Genomic DNA, 16833 nt, shown 5'->3' with positions numbered 1-16833 from the left:
TATATTATTTGTATGCATATTTATTACAACAAAAAAAAAATGTATGTAAATAATTCGGCTTTTACCTGTAACACATACATTAACATACGATTGTAAGTGAAGAATCATATTTATTCATTTAATTATCCAATTTGTAGTTCTTTATACTTTTTAGCTTAAGTTTTTGTATTTTTGTTATTTTTTATAAAGTTTCTCACGATATAAATACTTTTTCTATTCTATTCCAATTTTGTTGAGAGCTCTGTGCACGGTTTGCTGCTTATTTGATGTAAAATGATTTCCTTATGTAATATTATTATTATTATTTCCTTCTTTATTTATGTAAGGGACTGTGAGATATCACTATCGGGAGTAAGGTCGCCCTTGCACTATGTAATTTGTTACTTTTGAGCGTAAATGAAATTGTGTAATGTGCGATTTTATTATTGTTTATTATTATTAAATTAAACGCCCTCACTAGTACTAAGATATCATAGATTAACGATATAACGGGCTCCGACTCCGATAAGTCGGAACTTCCGGTTTCTATTACAGCTACTGTTCCGACTTCGGTTTCTAAACTTTTAAATCGGAAATTTTCATCGAAGGCCGAATTATAGCAAATAGTTATACTAAAAAGCCTACGACTTATCTTTTGAAGCGATTAGTTGATTTGATTCAGAGATTGTAGGTTTAAGAAATATGAGTTATAATAAAACTAGCATCTCATCAGTAATTTCATTAATACACACATCATCTTCCTGCCCTTATCCCACTTATGTAGGGTCGGCACGCATGTTTTCCTCTTCCATTATTCGTTATTCTATTATTCGTCACTTTAGCACTTACTCCTTTCTTTCTCATATCCTCACTCACACAATCCATCATCGCTCTTCGTTCTTCGTCCTTAGAATTTCATTAATACACACCCTAGGTCTAAAGCATACATAACATATAGAAGAAAGTAAACGAGACAAAAACGAAAAATTTAAAAATAAAAGTAAAATTTACCATCGACATATTCAATCCAAGATTTGGAGACTTTTAATCAAACAATTTCTGAGCAGTAGCTGGCCCCACGCTGTAAAACGAATTTTCTAAATGAAGTGATTAAAGAAAAGATTAGAATTGAATTAATGACATTACTTGATGATAATTAATCGAACTACATATCTTATTAGTTTTGATTGCCTGAAAGGTTATTAGATTTCTTGACGACGCGTTATCACAACGGTATGTCTGTCTGTTGTACTGGCAGTACATTTGAATTGGCCATATAGATGTATGTCGTACTCTAGTGCTTTGTGCTTGGTTTTGTGTGTATTTCCGAGAACCCGACACAGAATAAAATCCTACTGAGGGTTGTTAAAACATTTCTTCTTCTTACGAGTAACCTATGTGGGTTATTACAACAACCCGTGTTTAGGATAATATGCCTTTTCCTAAATTATAAATTAAAATAGTTCACCATATAAGGTTTTTCTTTTCTCAAGTAAAACATTTTTTCTGTGCTACCCCTTCAGATATGTGCTACTCCGTTTTGACTGATAAATCGAATTTAAAAACTTCCACTTCGACTTCGGTTTCGATAAAATTGTCTCCGTTACATCCCTATCATAGATGATTTTGCTTTTGTTGCGTAGGCTTACATATATGTTTGTTAGTATGCCACTTCCTATAATTTTATTTCAATACTAGCTTATGCCCGCGACTTCGCATAAAATTTAAAATAATATTATTTAGTTCTCAGAGGTACAAAATAAATAAATTTCTAAAATAAAATTAGCCTAAGTTATTCCTTATTACATCAGCTATCTGCTAGTAAAAGTCCTATCAAAATCTGTCCAGCCATTTCAGAAATGAGATGGAACAAACAGAAAGACAGACCGACAGACAAAAATTGTAAAAAATGTTATTGTGTTATATGTACCGTGTATCCACATATGCATTTAGTAAAAAGCGGTTATTTTAATATTACAAACAGACAATCCAATTTTATTTGTTTGTATAGATTAATTCTTTTAAAAAACCATACATTTTATTTTAAAATTATATTCTTTCGTTTTGGTTGTCACCCGTAGCTTCCTTTCGTATTTTCATTCCACATTTGACTTACGTTCAAATATTTAAGTCCCTAAAATACTTTATGACGCATATTTTGTTGTTTTACATTTCAACTGTCCAAGTTCTTTCATGCTTTTTATGCTATGTCACGTCTCCCTACTCCCCTGTCACATTTTCTTGATGCCTTCATCCGTAACTTGTGACGTAATATATAGTTCTGACAAGCACAGAGGTGTATCTAAGTACATATAATGTTTGTTTTAAAATTCCTCCCAGAGGCTGTAGAGTGATATTGTGGAAAAAACTGGAAAATAATTAAAATATATAAAGATATTTGTATCAAAGGAGTTTCGGAAATTAAGCTCCACTCTTGGGTCAGCTAGTTTTTACTACAAACAAGGTTATATAAGAATAAGTACTATTTTAAACAAAATAGTATGATTGTGTTTGCTCGCAAACGAAAAAAACCGACTTCAATTACATCGACAAGTAATACAACGTAAGTAAACGAAAAAAATGAACAAACGCACTAGTCGCAATTACGATTTTCAAGGGTTTCCCTCGATTTCTCTGAGATCCCATCATCAGATCCTGGTTTCCTTATTATGGTACCACACTTGGGATATCTGCTTTCCAACAAAAAAGAAATTATCAAAATCGGTTCATAAACGACGAAGTTATCCCCGAACATACAAGTTTTTGAAGTCAGTTAAAAAAATACATTTAATACAGTAAAGAGCTCTGTGAATACAAACAGTTTTTCGAAAATCAAAAATTGGATTTTTAAAAGCGAAAAAACAAAAAAAAACCATACACCTAAATAGTTCATACGTTAAAAGTTAAAACGCTTCATAAGTGTCACCGTAAAGTACAGCATGAAAATTACAAAACATTTTCCAAGGAGAACGCTTTCTTTGCTATTTTATCGTTAGGAAGCGTCGTATTCTCCGTAAATAGTTTTATATCAAACGATACGCAAATGTTGTAAAACTCGTCGCACTTACAACGCGTTCCAGCCTTATAAAAAGCCTTTAGAGTGTTATACTAATTGAAACATGAGTGCATATTTGAGTTGAATTTTTTTTACGTCAAAGAATAAGTAAATTTTTTCGATGCATGCGCACACCGTCACGAAAAAAACCGACACCCTGAAGTTAGCACCGTGATCTTAGCTAGCCAATGAAGTATTACTTCTTACGCGCGTATTATTGCTTTGATATACATAATAGTATGTGATTTTAGAATAAGAATAAATGTGTCACTATGGTATGGAAATAAATGAATGGATTAATAAAGAAGTTGTGAGAAGTAATGTGTGTCTTTTGTAGGTACGGATGCGAACTATGAAATTGAAATTTGAAGAAGACGAACCCGTAGGTTTTATCACTAGTATAATGATTTAAGGAATAAATTTTAATGGTTTCGAAGTTAACGTTTTCGTCTTAACTAATAATTTTAGTTTTAATTTGACGTAACGTCCTTAATCTCTACTCTACTATATTTTATATCATAAAAGATAAATTCACTTTCAGAAGTTTGTTGTGAGATAATTAAAAAACATCTTTAACCTATTCTTATTGAACAGGAGGGGAGTTACCACCACCATCTTTTCTGAAGAACAAAATAATAATAAAGAACAAGAAGAAACACCATCATCACCATAAAAAGGAGGAGAAGGTGGTAGGCGAGGGGGAGAAGATTGAACCAGTGCCGCAGGGGAATGGAGAAATCGCGCATGCTCCGGTATGACATATATATTATACACATACATATATTTAAATTTTCATTGTTACTAAAGTTGTGAACGAGAACTAAAACAAAATCTTTAACATGTGTGTTCCTGCAATGTTTTGGGTCCCTGGTATTTCGGATTTACTTACCTACTTATTTTATTTACACACACGGTCGTCTGTCTTAAAGGTATAGAAACTTAATGCCTGTATTTCAAATAACATAAAAAATAAATAAAATTGGGGTGTCTGTTTGTAATATTAAAATAAGCGCTTTTTAGTAAATGTATATTGATGTATACACGGTACATATACTAAAATTAAATTTTTTACAATTTATGTGTCTGTCTGTCTGTCTGTTGTTCCGGCTAATCTCTGAAACGGCTGGATCGATTTTGATGGTACTTTCACTGGCAGATAACTGATGTAGTAAGAAGTAATTTAGGCTACTTTTATTTTAGAAATTTATTTATTTTATAACTGCGAACTGAACAATACCTTTTATTAAATTCTATGCGGATGAAGTCGCGGGCACAGCTAGTATTTAAATATAACACTCGGACTCTGGGAAAAAATCGAAGTCTCGGTAGTGAAAAGCAGAGTAACTGTCAACTATGCTAAAGTATATAATCTTACTCTGAGACTCAATTTTTTTAAATTTTTGATTGGTTAACTATTTTGGAAAAATCACCTACCTCCTAATTTTGCTAACGTGGCATCTATACCTAGTGAAAATAAGGCGTACATTCTCTTTTAGATATCTTGTAGTTGCGCGTTTTTGTTTACTAATATTTAATCCCAGTAAGGATAAAAACTTGAAACGCTTCCTCATAACTCACTGTTGCAATTTGTTAATATTTTTTGTTGATCCATAATTGATATACATAGAAGAATTTTTTGCTTGTAACAGATGATGATCATAAGTAAATATTATGTAGTAGTTTTTGCATGGTAAGAAAAATATACAGACAGCCAGACTAGATTGTTTTAGGGGCTTTAATATTATTTTTTAATCAACTTCCAAAATAAGGAGATTCTCATTTCCACCGTAATTTTTAATGTATGTTACCTCAGAACTTTTTACCGGGTCGATCGATTTTGATGAATCTTTTTTTTATAGAAATCTGGTGCTTGTCACATGTCTCTCATTTAAATTTGATTGAGATCTGGTGACTTATTTTTGAGTTAATAAGAGGGGAGGGGGGGTATGGGTTTTAATAACATATGGTAAAACCCCTTTGCGGGGTCAGCTAGTATATATATATATATATATATATTTTTGTAAAGATGCAATTTCGTTTACAATTTACCAGAATATTCGCACAAGTAAAACTTCTATTTATACTTTAAAAGCCAAACAGTGATTGTATTGTTGTGCTCAGGTGTGAAATATGCGACCCAATGCATTAGCATCATATGGGGCATAGCGGCACAATTTACGACGTACGATATGACTAATAGTTACAGACATAGTCGATATTCAGTGATACCGATAACGACCTATTTTACTTGCTTTTCCCGTTACTTTGAAAGTAAGGCGTTTGTGTAGCTAAGTTGAGTAAGAGAGTTTGTAATATATTTTTAGTATGTATTGACCAGATGTAGAGTTTATTGACCTTAGTTTAATTCTCTAGCTAAGTAAACGAATTTTCGGATATAATAATGTTATTTTTTTAGTTTTCTTTATTATAACTAAGAACATCATAAAAAATAAATATTTGAAGCTCGAATATATAAAGAGAAATTTACTATTTTTTGGATATTACTATATACATTAAGCAAATTCAATTCATTAACCAAAGTCAATATTTTAGTATATGTATATTATAAGGCTTTGTACATAAATACAAAAGATATTTATTATATAACACATAAAGTCAGTATTCTGTGTTAAAGCCGTAAAGTGTAAAGTTATCCTGTAAATAAGTTACGATTAAAATTTAACAGCAAGAGGTAGAATAGGGCATTAGGACCTGTTTCATTTCAATTAATAAAGAACAAGTTTTAGATACATATTTGCAAATATAAATATCTCATTATTACAGTGGAACTCTCAAAAACTTTTGTCTGTGGGATAGCGTTGTTCACAACTGGTGATAGGCCCTAACAGTCGTATTTTTAGCGTAAACTTTAATGGTAAAACACGCTTGTTGCTTTTATTCTAAGTTTAACACGTTATAATAAGAATATCGATCCCACGTATAATTTTTCTTTTTGTTATTCTCTTCAGTTTTCTGAGCACAATGCTAAGGTTTTTTGCGTTATCTTGCAATGCTTACTGGAGTGTGATATGCAAGACGTGACGTAGTTTCACGTCCAACCATTCATTTAAATATTGAGATTTATTTTAAGTGTAGAGGTAAATAATATAAAAGATAGAAAATGCAATTTTAATGTGAATTGTCTACCCACTGATAGTTATAATCGTAACTAGCTGACCCCGCAAACGTTGTTTTGCCATATATGTTGTTAACCCCTTTAATCCCTCTCCCCTATAATAACTTACCTATAACTTAGGGATATGAAAAATAGATGTTGGTCGATTCTCAGACCTACCCGATATGCACATAAAATTTCATAAAAATCTGTCCACCCATTTCGGAACATTCACACCATATTTGTATATTTATTGACACGATAATTTTATATATAAAACTAGCTGCTGCCCGCGACGTCGTATACGTGAACGCTATACAGCACCAAAAATACCTACGATTATACCTTTTAAAATAACATTCATTTACCCGTTTTTTTCTTTACATTTCATATCTACAGAAAAATCTCATAGATGGCACTGCTTTAAAATTGTCTTGTCTACTTATATTCATTTAAGTATGTTTATCGGCTTAGTTACTTATATTGCGTGATTTTTATAGTGTGAAGCTAGCTTATAGCATTGTTATTAACATAATAACAACAACATTCAAATATGCTTCGTTAGATTATACGTTGTTACAGAATGCGTTGAGGAAATAAAGGTTCACTGCTCGTTCCCCGTAGGTGATAGCATGATAATATGCAGCCTATATGTTGACCCGACTTCTTAATAATATTCGTGCCAAATTTGAACTAAATCCATGCGGTACTTTTTGAGTTTATCCCGGACATACATACAGACAAACAGACAAAAATTCTAAAAACTATATTTTTGGCTTCGGTATCGATTGTAGATCACACCCCAAGTATTCTTTTAAAAAAATATTCAATGTACAGTTTTGACTTTCCTACCATTTTATTATATGTATAGATATAGGTTTTGTTTAGTAATTATAGAATGAAAAGTTTTTAAATAATGAAATTAAAAGAAAAAAGAAAAATTATATACATCCAATGACAAAAACATAATATATACAAAGGTTAGGATTCGCACAAAAGGTAATTTTGTGAAGCAGTCAACTACAGAAAATGGCTTTGTTTCGGCAAAAAGGTACGAAAGTTGATTTTAAGACTCTTTTTGATAAAAAAATGAGGATTAATTTTAAAAGTGAACAAATACACGAAAAGAAAAAGGAAGTAAATGTGGAAAGTTTTTAAAATATGTATCTACGTTAAAAATATGTCGTGTTCTAAATTATGTCGATGAAGTTACAACTTTTGCAACGTATGCTATTAAAATATTAAGTATCTAAATGTAACGAAGTTCTCTTTGTTTCGGTGAAATGGAAGTTTCTCTATTACAAAAGTTGCTTTTTTTGACCAGATGAGGCTCCCGTTTAGTCTTTTGTTTAAGTTAATAAGTATAAGTATGACTAGACGACCTGGTTTCAACCGTATTTATATTCTTCTTCTTAAAGTGCCATCTTCTCACGAAGTTCGGCGATCATTTTGGCAACTTGTATCCTTGATACCGCAGCCCTGAATAACGAACGGGTGCTTTTCCCAAACCATTGGCGTAAATTTTTTAGCCAAGATGTTCTTCTACGACCCACACTGCGCTTGCCCTGGATAATAAGTCGAAGCAGCTGGTACTTAGAGTTTCTCATAATGTGGCCGAAGTATTCAAGCTTTCTCTTCTTAACCGCGTATTTATATTGATTTAGCGTGATGTGAACAGCTTTGATTATTAAAAAAGTTCAGTTATTTACGGAATTAGCAAGTTCAAAAGTTGCTATTTTCGTCTGTAGAAGATTCTCGTAAAAAAACAAAAAGTTCTGTTTTGCTACCTACATAGTAAGAACACTATATTGTAATAACGGTATAAGTTTTCTTGAGGCAAATAGGCTTCAAAAGTAGCGGCCTTGTTACAGAGTATTTGTATATTCTGCTGAGAAAAAGCGGCAATAACGCCAAACCCTCTTAAAAATGGTTAGTATAAAATGTAACCATTATAAATTCAGTAATCTATCTTGCACGAAGCCAGTGTTATTAGGCCTATATAATATTAATAATCTAGTCATTTTCCTCAAACAGAAGATTATTACCAAATTTCATATTTCAAATATATGATAAAAATTGCTATTGTCTTTTACAAAATTACATCCGAACACACATAAAGTATTTATATAATTAGATGTTAAATTAGATCAGTTGAAATACTTAGTTACATACATAAGAGAAACTTCAACACAACTTTTAATTCTCTATCATATGTAAATAATATTAATAATATTCTAATTTTTTGTACAGTTATTTATATACAAATTTAGTTAGCAACGGTGGTCTTATCTCTAGAAGAGATCTCTTCTAGCAAACCTGTGATAGTGAGAACTAATGTTACATAGCAGGCGAAGAAAGTGCAGTAATGTTGATAATATACAGATTCTTGAAAGTATATTCTACTAGTCACCCGTCCCGGCTTTGCACGGTTGCAAAAACTATCAGTGTTCCTCTACTATATTATGCATGTATTATGTATACATATAAACCTTCCTCTGGAATCACTCTATGTACTAAAGAAAACAGCATCAAAATCCGTTGCGTAGTTTTAAAGATCTAAGCATACAGACAACGGTAAGCGACTTTGTTTTATACTATGTAATGAAGTATTATACATATGATAGACAATTAAAGGTACTCTTATACTGAGATAATTATCTGCAATCATATTTAATCCGAGCTATATTTCAAAATCGTAGAATTTAGTACTTTTCGAAATTCAAGATAAGTCAATGAGTGAATGAACGACCTTTCTTTTAAATATCAAAATCAAAAATAACTTAATTCTAATAGGTCTCAAAAACACATTCAAATTGTCATCTTACAAATTAATTTTCTTTATTATCGTTAAAAGTGAAGCTACCACCGATTTGTAATGTAGATTCTGTAGAGAAGAACAGGCAAGAAACTTCGCAGTTACTCTTTAAAAAACTGGTTCTTAATAAAAAAAAATGGTATTGTAATCAATCTTGCATGAAATACAGCGTCACTAATACCACGATCACCAATACCACCGAATAATAAGCATTAGTTATATTATAATTACAAAATATTTTTGTCCTCTCGGACAGTTGAAAAATCGTTTGTGGGATTTTATTACAAATATATTTGTGATTAAACGATTTGTTATTGCATACTTGATGTATTTTGTCAACAATCATTTTATTTTTAATTTCCTTATTTTTTTTAGGAACTTTAATTCATAAGTACAGGCCAGTGACGTAACCTAATTCTATGAGTCTAAATAATACTGTTGTCTCTATTGTCAACAGTTGGTCCGTCAGAGTTCGAAAGAGGAGACCTCATCATCGGAGTCAGAGAGTTCGAGTGAGGAGGAAGGAGGAGCGGAGGCGGAGGGGGCGGTTGAGGAGGCGAGAGAGACACACGCAGCGGCCGAAATCTCCGCCCTTGTAAACTACGTGCAACCTGTGCACTTCTCCTCATTCGAAAACGCGGAGAGTGAGTTGTGACCTTTTCTTTTAATTCCTTTATGTTTTAGAATAGCTCTCAATGATATCAAAATCCAACGATACCCTAAGCGAGGGAAAATAGTGTGTCTAGGGACCCGAAAGTTATTTTCTGCGGTTTTAAATCCTCTTACGGAACAACTTCCAATAGGGTGCAAATTCTCTTTCTAGGGTTCTAAAAGTTGTATTCTATGGTTTTCTGCGATATAATTTTGATTTTAATAATTATAAAAATATTCGAAAATTCGTTTTCCAAATTAATTTTTTAAACACGGAAATTCCTTGCATTGACGACGCGTAGTGTAGCACTGGCTTGTGGCTGTTGCGCTGGCGGCTGCGGGTTCGATTCCCATTAGCATATATTTGTATTGGTCACAGATGTTTGCTGAGGTCTGGGCGTTTGTGCTTGTTTGTGTTGCTGTGACCGTTGCGCTAACGCGTCCTCAAAGATATACACACATGTTAAGCATAAACAGTCAAATAACTACAATATATCTCATGGCATATATGAGCATTTGCTACAAGCGGGGATCGAACCAGCCACCGCTGTTGTTAATCACATTTTAATTACTAATTTATAGAAAATATATAATTAATTTGGATATAAAATGTTAATTTTATCCATCGTAGTAACCTATTCGAGCTCGGTCAATAAACTTGTGTTTGGTCGTAATAATTTCTATGTACCCTAATTATTAATTTTACGAAGTGTAAACATGATAGGCGTAGTGTAATAAATATAAAATATTTCATACATAATGCTATATTTACAATATTGTTGAACGACTCTGTGTTTATGATGAGCCCTTAAATCCACCCTCCACGCTTTCGTGTATATATTACAATATGATGCTGAAAATTCGCGTTTTTTTAATTTTTTATAACATAATTGTCTTAATCAGTATGCTACTACAATTCTTAGCGTGAAATATAATAACTTAAATAAAATATATCGTCATTTATTGTAATGCTTATGACAAAAAAAAAATCGTTTTAATTGGAGTAATTGGATTGATATGCTTAAGTAAATCTGGAAGATCTTAATCCACTAATGCTGTCAAAAAAAAAAAGAGTCAACCACAATAACTAAGAATTTTGAACTCTAATGGTTAAAGGTTAGGTTATTTAGGTACTTATAAGAGAAACTACAAATAAATTAAAAAAGTAGTAAAAAAAATTAAAAAAAAAAAACAAAATTAAATAAAGATCTTAATTTCTGTTCTTGCTTCTATAGAAAACTCAATGCGTTTTTTTTTACTTTATCTTACGCACAAACTTCAGCCTTAAAATCTTCTAACAAATTACAGAGAATGTCACAGTCACATTAGAAGGAAATCAAAGTAATTACGTCTCCGGGAGTTTTTCTCGGTAATTCGATTACTTTCCTTCAAATACGCTGAAACTCGATCCATTGTATGTCTTAATTAGCGCGTCTTGTACGACTCAGTCAGAAGTGGGTTAAGAGTTTGAATTTATACGGCGAATAGGATGAAAGCGAGCTAAGTTCCTATCTCACTGATTGCCTTATTTACAGTTCGATTTAATTTTAAATGATGATTAGATAGCAATCAAATACCGTCTATATTATTTATGTAAGAATGTAAAAGCTTTAAAAAATATTTGAATACTAGCGCTAATACCCGCCCCGGCTTCGCACGGGTGCAATGCTGATACTAAATATACTACAGAATGTCTTTATTTATAGTGTGAAGCTAGCTTATAGCATGATTATTAATATAATAACAACAACATTCAAATATGCGTCGTTAGATTACACGTTGTTACAGAATGCGTTGAAAAAGTAAAGGTTCACTGCTCGTTCCCCGTAGGTGATAGCGTGATAATATGTAGCCTATATGTTGACCCGACTTCTTAATAATATTCGTGCCAAATTTGAAGTAAATCCATGCGGTACTTTTTGAGTTTATCCCGGACATACATACAGACAAACAGACAAAAATTCTAAAAACTATATTTTTGGCTTCGGTATCGATTGCAGATCACACCCCAAGTATTCTTTTAAAAAAATATTCAATGTACAGTTTTGACTTTCTTACCATTTTTATTATATGTATAGATAATGTACATAAGTAAGTAGTATAAAAATAAATTTAATTAATTTTCGGTATCGATTGCAGATCACACCCCAAGTATTCTTTTAAAAAAACATTCAATGTACAGTTTTGACTTTCCTACCATTTTATTATATGTATAGATAATGTACATAAGTAGTATAAAAATAAGTTTAATTAATTATATATAACAAAAGGTTGTAATCGATAGAATATGCATCTACCAAACTTGTTTCCGCGATTCTTTTGCCAGTTCAAAGCCAAACGAATCAGAAGTAAATTAAGTTTTATATGTACTACGACTCTACTACGGGACGATTATTATAAATATCAACGTGGGTGATACCGCGAAAAACATATAGTTTTATATACACCTAAATCTATTTGAGGTATCGTATCAAACCAACGATATTATAAAATATTAGTAAAATTGTAAGGAAATAAGGCACTCGGCACGTGTTCAATTTACCCAATTCAGAAGATTCATTTAAGTAATATTTTTTTTACAAAACAATATTGAGTACTATTAAAATAATACAAGTAACTAAATGTGTAGTTCTCACTAACACTCGTAACAGTATAACATAATAGTTAGCGTTACTTATTGGTGGAATTACTTGTGCAAATGAATAATGTATGTAATCCTTTATATTGAGCGACGACTTGCCGACCCTCTCCTTGCCTAGTCATACGTTGGAATGAAATGTTTGAATGTGTTAAATGATTTCTAGGTGCTAGTTCTCTTAAATAGTAATATATGCCCATCTTGTCGACATACATATCTATGTATTGTGTTGGTTTCATCAGAAAACCCATTCTTTATACTCAGTAGAATAATGCTGGGAAAAAAATTGCGAAGTAAAAGTATTTTAGTTTAGTTAGATATATATCTGTTAAGTTTTTCTGTGCACTAAAATCACAGTTCACACGAGCTGCGACCATTGCACAAAACTATCAACCATGATATTACTTACCGAGTATATTAATTACTTTTCATTGGTTCAATTTGCGTTACAAATTTTTTTTTGGGTTGTCTGGAAGAAATGGCTAAATAGTCAAAAGTCCGCTCATTGTAATTCACAATCTGTAATTGTCTTACGCTTCAGCCTGTAATATACCACTACTGGCCATAGGCCTCTTTCCCCATGTAGGAGAAGGATCAAAGCTTAATTCACCACGCTGCTCCAATGCGGGTTGGCGGATATATTCCCTATTATGAGAAAAGATTGCTATCAGGTGTACATGATAACAACCGGGACCGACGGCTTAACGTGCTCTCCGAGGCACGGTGAGGAGACCACAAGGACTGCACAAACGCCCAGACCACGTCAAACACCTGTATGGCCAATACAAATGTTTGTCATGTGCGGGGATCGAACCCGCACCCGCCAGCGCAACAGGCACAGTCCATGGCTGTAACCGTTGCGTCAACGCGGCGGCTGTAACTGTCTTAAAATATGTTTAATGTCTAAAATGTAGTTGTGGTGTATAATAAAGTGTAAATAAATAAATAAATAAATTCAGAAAAGAACCGCTTCTACGAGATGTCTTCTTTCGATGAGAAGCAGGCGACAACATTGCTCAAGGAACGCCCGATAGAGTTTGTGAACTACAATAAACACCAATTGTCGAGAGTGTATCCAGCGGGGACGCGGTTCGATTCATCCAACTTTATGCCACAGGTTGGTGTTTACCAATAAAAAAATTCCGTCCTTCATTTACAATTTACCAGAACTTTTCCAAGTTATTTTTTCTTGGAATCGTCATCAATCATATTACGGACATTTAAAAATAGCAAAATTGTTTCGATTATATTGACTGATATTGCTTTGGTTTATGCTATTCTTTTTAAGTGTTTTTGTGTCAACTTTGTTGGATTTGAAATTTTTGCTATATTTAGAATATTATTATCTTAAGCTAAAATCTTCAGATATTAAACAAAATACGCGGTACTGTTACCTCAAATTACTGATTGCCATCCATCAAAAATAAAAATAACTGTAAATGATGTTTAAACGTTTTTAGGTGTTCTGGAACGCAGGCTGTCAGTTGGTGGCGCTGAATTATCAAACTTTAGACCTTGCGATGCAGTTGAATCTTGGAACATTCGAGTACAATCGCCGCTGCGGATACCTTCTCAAACCTGAGTTTATGAGGCGAAAGGTATTCGTTGGTCTTCTTAATTTTCTATGATCTTATTTAAAATACGTAAAAATGTTAATAATTATGTTTTTGTTGGGGAAGTTTCAATTGTGTAAGACGAAATTCTTTGTTTATGACACAGTACATTTGATTCTTATTTTAATACTAATTCTTATTTTATTATAATAATTAAGCAAAAGTTTAATTGAAGTACCTAGACAAAGGCTTTTTTTTAGTATGTACGTCTCAGAATTAACGAGCATTTTCGAAGTCGTAGATCGATAACATTTATATTTTAATGTGTTTTTTAAATATTTAACAGGATCGTCGCTTGGATCCATTCGCGGAAAGCACAGTAGACGGTATAATAGCCGGTTCGCTATCGGTCAGTGTGGTATCCGGTCAGCTTCTGACCGACAAACGGACCGGAACGTACGTCGAAGTGGACATGTTCGGTTTGCCAGCGGACACCGTCAGGAAGAAGTTCAGGACGAAAATAGTTCCAAATAATGGAATTAACCCTGTGTATGGGGATGATCCGTTTGTGTTTAAAAAGGTAAGTGTGAGAAAAATTAAGAAAAGTGAGTTATCTGATACGAGCGAAACTCGCATTGTAAAGGTTCCTCAACATAGACTCTCAACATTTTACAAAGTATAATTAATTATGTTATCTTCAATCTGTAAATGTTTAAAGAAAATCTGCTTCGCTTTCATTTTTACTACATATTTATTTTCCGAGAGGTGGATACTTTATTTGTGTAAATATAATATTTCTCCGAGACTTTCTTGAAGTGCAAAGTTTGAAACCATGGAAAGTTTGCCAGTTACAAAGCTTAACCGTTCAAAGTAAATTATAAAGGGGTTGGTTAAATGTATTCTTTGTTTCAATATTGATAAAAAAGGTTTATTTAACGCTAGTTGTGTACTGTGTCTATTCGCGTATTATTTAATTTCCATTTTTTGCGTATGTGTTCCAATTATTATGGTTATTAGTCAGAAAAAAATAAAATATAAATAATAAATTGAAATTATTATTAATAAAAATATATTTTTTTTAATGTCACTAGGTCGGCAAACAAGCCTACGGCTCACCTGATGGTAAGCGATTACCGTAGCTTATAGACGCCTGCAACACCAGAAGCATCGCAAGCGCGTTGCCGACCCAATCCCCAATCCCCCAGGAGCTCTGGTCACCTTACTTACCAACAGGAACACTACTGCTTGAAAACAGTATTATTTTGCTGTGATCTTCTGTAAGGTCGTGGTACTCTACCCCAGTCGGGCTGCTACATATTTTGAGCCGGAAATTCCTGCTGTGCCTACCTCAGTGAAAATAAAAATATATTAAAAATGGTACAAGACATTATTCAACAGACTTAAAAATACAAAACATGTATTAAAGTTTTTATAATATTCTTGATTTAGGGCACTTCCATGTACAGAAATAATATCTGTAAATTTAGAAAAAAAAAGTTCCATGTGCATTATTTTTGTTTTCAAAGTTACACAGACCGCTAGACTCACTCAGAAATGCTAATAAAGTCTGAAGCGCGCCCAGTTTGTAAACTTTTACTTTTAATACTGTTTCCATTTGAAGGGTTTATTTATTTGTATTGTTGACACATACACAATGTTAGCTGTTCGACGCTGTTGTCTTTGAAATGTTTGTTACATCTGGTTCTATTTTAAAAATGTGGAGGTCCTCAATTCGACTGTTATTTTTTATGTGTTAGCTTGTAACTTTTTACAAGAGTATCGATATTGATGATTCTTTAAATATATGCAAAATACAAATAAATAAATTTGTGCGAGATCTGATGAGGAGTCTTGAGTTATCCCTAATAATTTGTATTGTACTTATTCTTGTCGATGTAAATCAATTTTTTTTTTTGTTTTTATTTTTATTTTACTAGCCTTAGAAATGGATTGTTACATAATTTAAAATATAATTTTTTTTTACTGACCAATTGAATCGTGTTAAAAATGGCTTACTTCAACTGGTCAATTTTAACCTGATGTTCTAATTTACTACGTTACCAAATAATTGTTTCTTCTCAAATTAAAAAAAAAATCACAGAACTCACTCAAATTTAAATGATGTCAAATAACAAGCATCACCTTTAAAAAAGATCCATCAAAATCGGTATACCCAGTAATAAGTTATGAGTAAAAAAGTATACAATCAAATCGAATCAACTGAGGTAGGGCACAGCAGGAATTTCCTGCTCAAAATATGGAGCAGCCTGACTGGGGTAGTACCTCGACCTTACAGAAGATCACAGCTAAATAATACTGTTTTCAAGCAGTATTGTGTTCTTGTTGGTGAGTAAGGTGACCAGAGCTCCTGGGGGGATTGGGGATTGGGTCGGCAACGCGCTTGCGATGCTTCTGGTGTTGCAGGTTCTGGTCTATAAGCTACGGTAATCGCTTACCATCAGGTGAGCCGTACGCTTGTTTGCCGACCTAGTGACATAAAAAAAATCGAACCTCCCTTTTTTGAAGTCGATTAAAAACATAGCGACAACAGCGTCAGAATTAAGAAGAGAGTGACCCAATAGGTGGTCCTGCCCGAATTGGCGATGCTTCGGATCGCGGCTCACGAGGAGAGTGGGCGTCTCCTGGGGCACCGAGTGCTCCCAGTGCTGGGGCTCTGCCCCGGCTACCGGCACGTAGGGCTCCGCGCGGAGCTAGGGCTCCCCCTGCCCGCCAGTTTACTCCTCCACGTGCAAGTCAAGGTGAACCCCCCAGCGTAAGACCGAACCCTGCACGCTGCCTAACGATCCGACCTGCATGCGTACGTGTTTAACCCTCGCCGATGACACTCGGTTGAGTTTTAATTTGAGTCGTTCTCGAATGGGGTTCTTTGGAAGTGTGTGCTGTTAAAATTTTATAAATGGCCCCAAAAAGGGCGACTTATAGTTATTTTTCGTTTTTTTTTTCTTTGAAATTTTTTGGGTCGTTTTTGTTGAAAACCGTTTAAAAGTTATAATTAATGTTAAGAAA

At 33.2% G+C, this 16833-nt stretch overlaps 1 protein-coding gene across 1 annotated transcript in view; it reads left to right on the top strand.

Annotated features, from left to right (window-relative positions):
* Positions 1 to 16833, top strand: part of LOC123655891 (1-phosphatidylinositol 4,5-bisphosphate phosphodiesterase classes I and II) — a 128216-nt gene that overhangs the window by 100894 nt on the left and 10489 nt on the right. Inside the window, exons 9-14 of the mRNA XM_045591637.1 lie at positions 3629 to 3786; positions 9434 to 9608; positions 13213 to 13370; positions 13714 to 13851; positions 14153 to 14386; positions 16389 to 16565. Of these exons, the coding sequence (XP_045447593.1) occupies positions 3629 to 3786; positions 9434 to 9608; positions 13213 to 13370; positions 13714 to 13851; positions 14153 to 14386; positions 16389 to 16565 (1040 nt within the window). The remainder of the gene's footprint in view (positions 1 to 3628; positions 3787 to 9433; positions 9609 to 13212; positions 13371 to 13713; positions 13852 to 14152; positions 14387 to 16388; positions 16566 to 16833) is intronic.

This window comes from Melitaea cinxia, chromosome 8 (genome assembly GCF_905220565.1).
Source record: "Melitaea cinxia chromosome 8, ilMelCinx1.1, whole genome shotgun sequence".
NCBI lineage: Eukaryota > Metazoa > Arthropoda > Insecta > Lepidoptera > Nymphalidae > Melitaea > Melitaea cinxia.
Note: the sequence above shows the minus strand (reverse complement) of the source record. Positions and strands in the feature narration are given on the sequence as shown.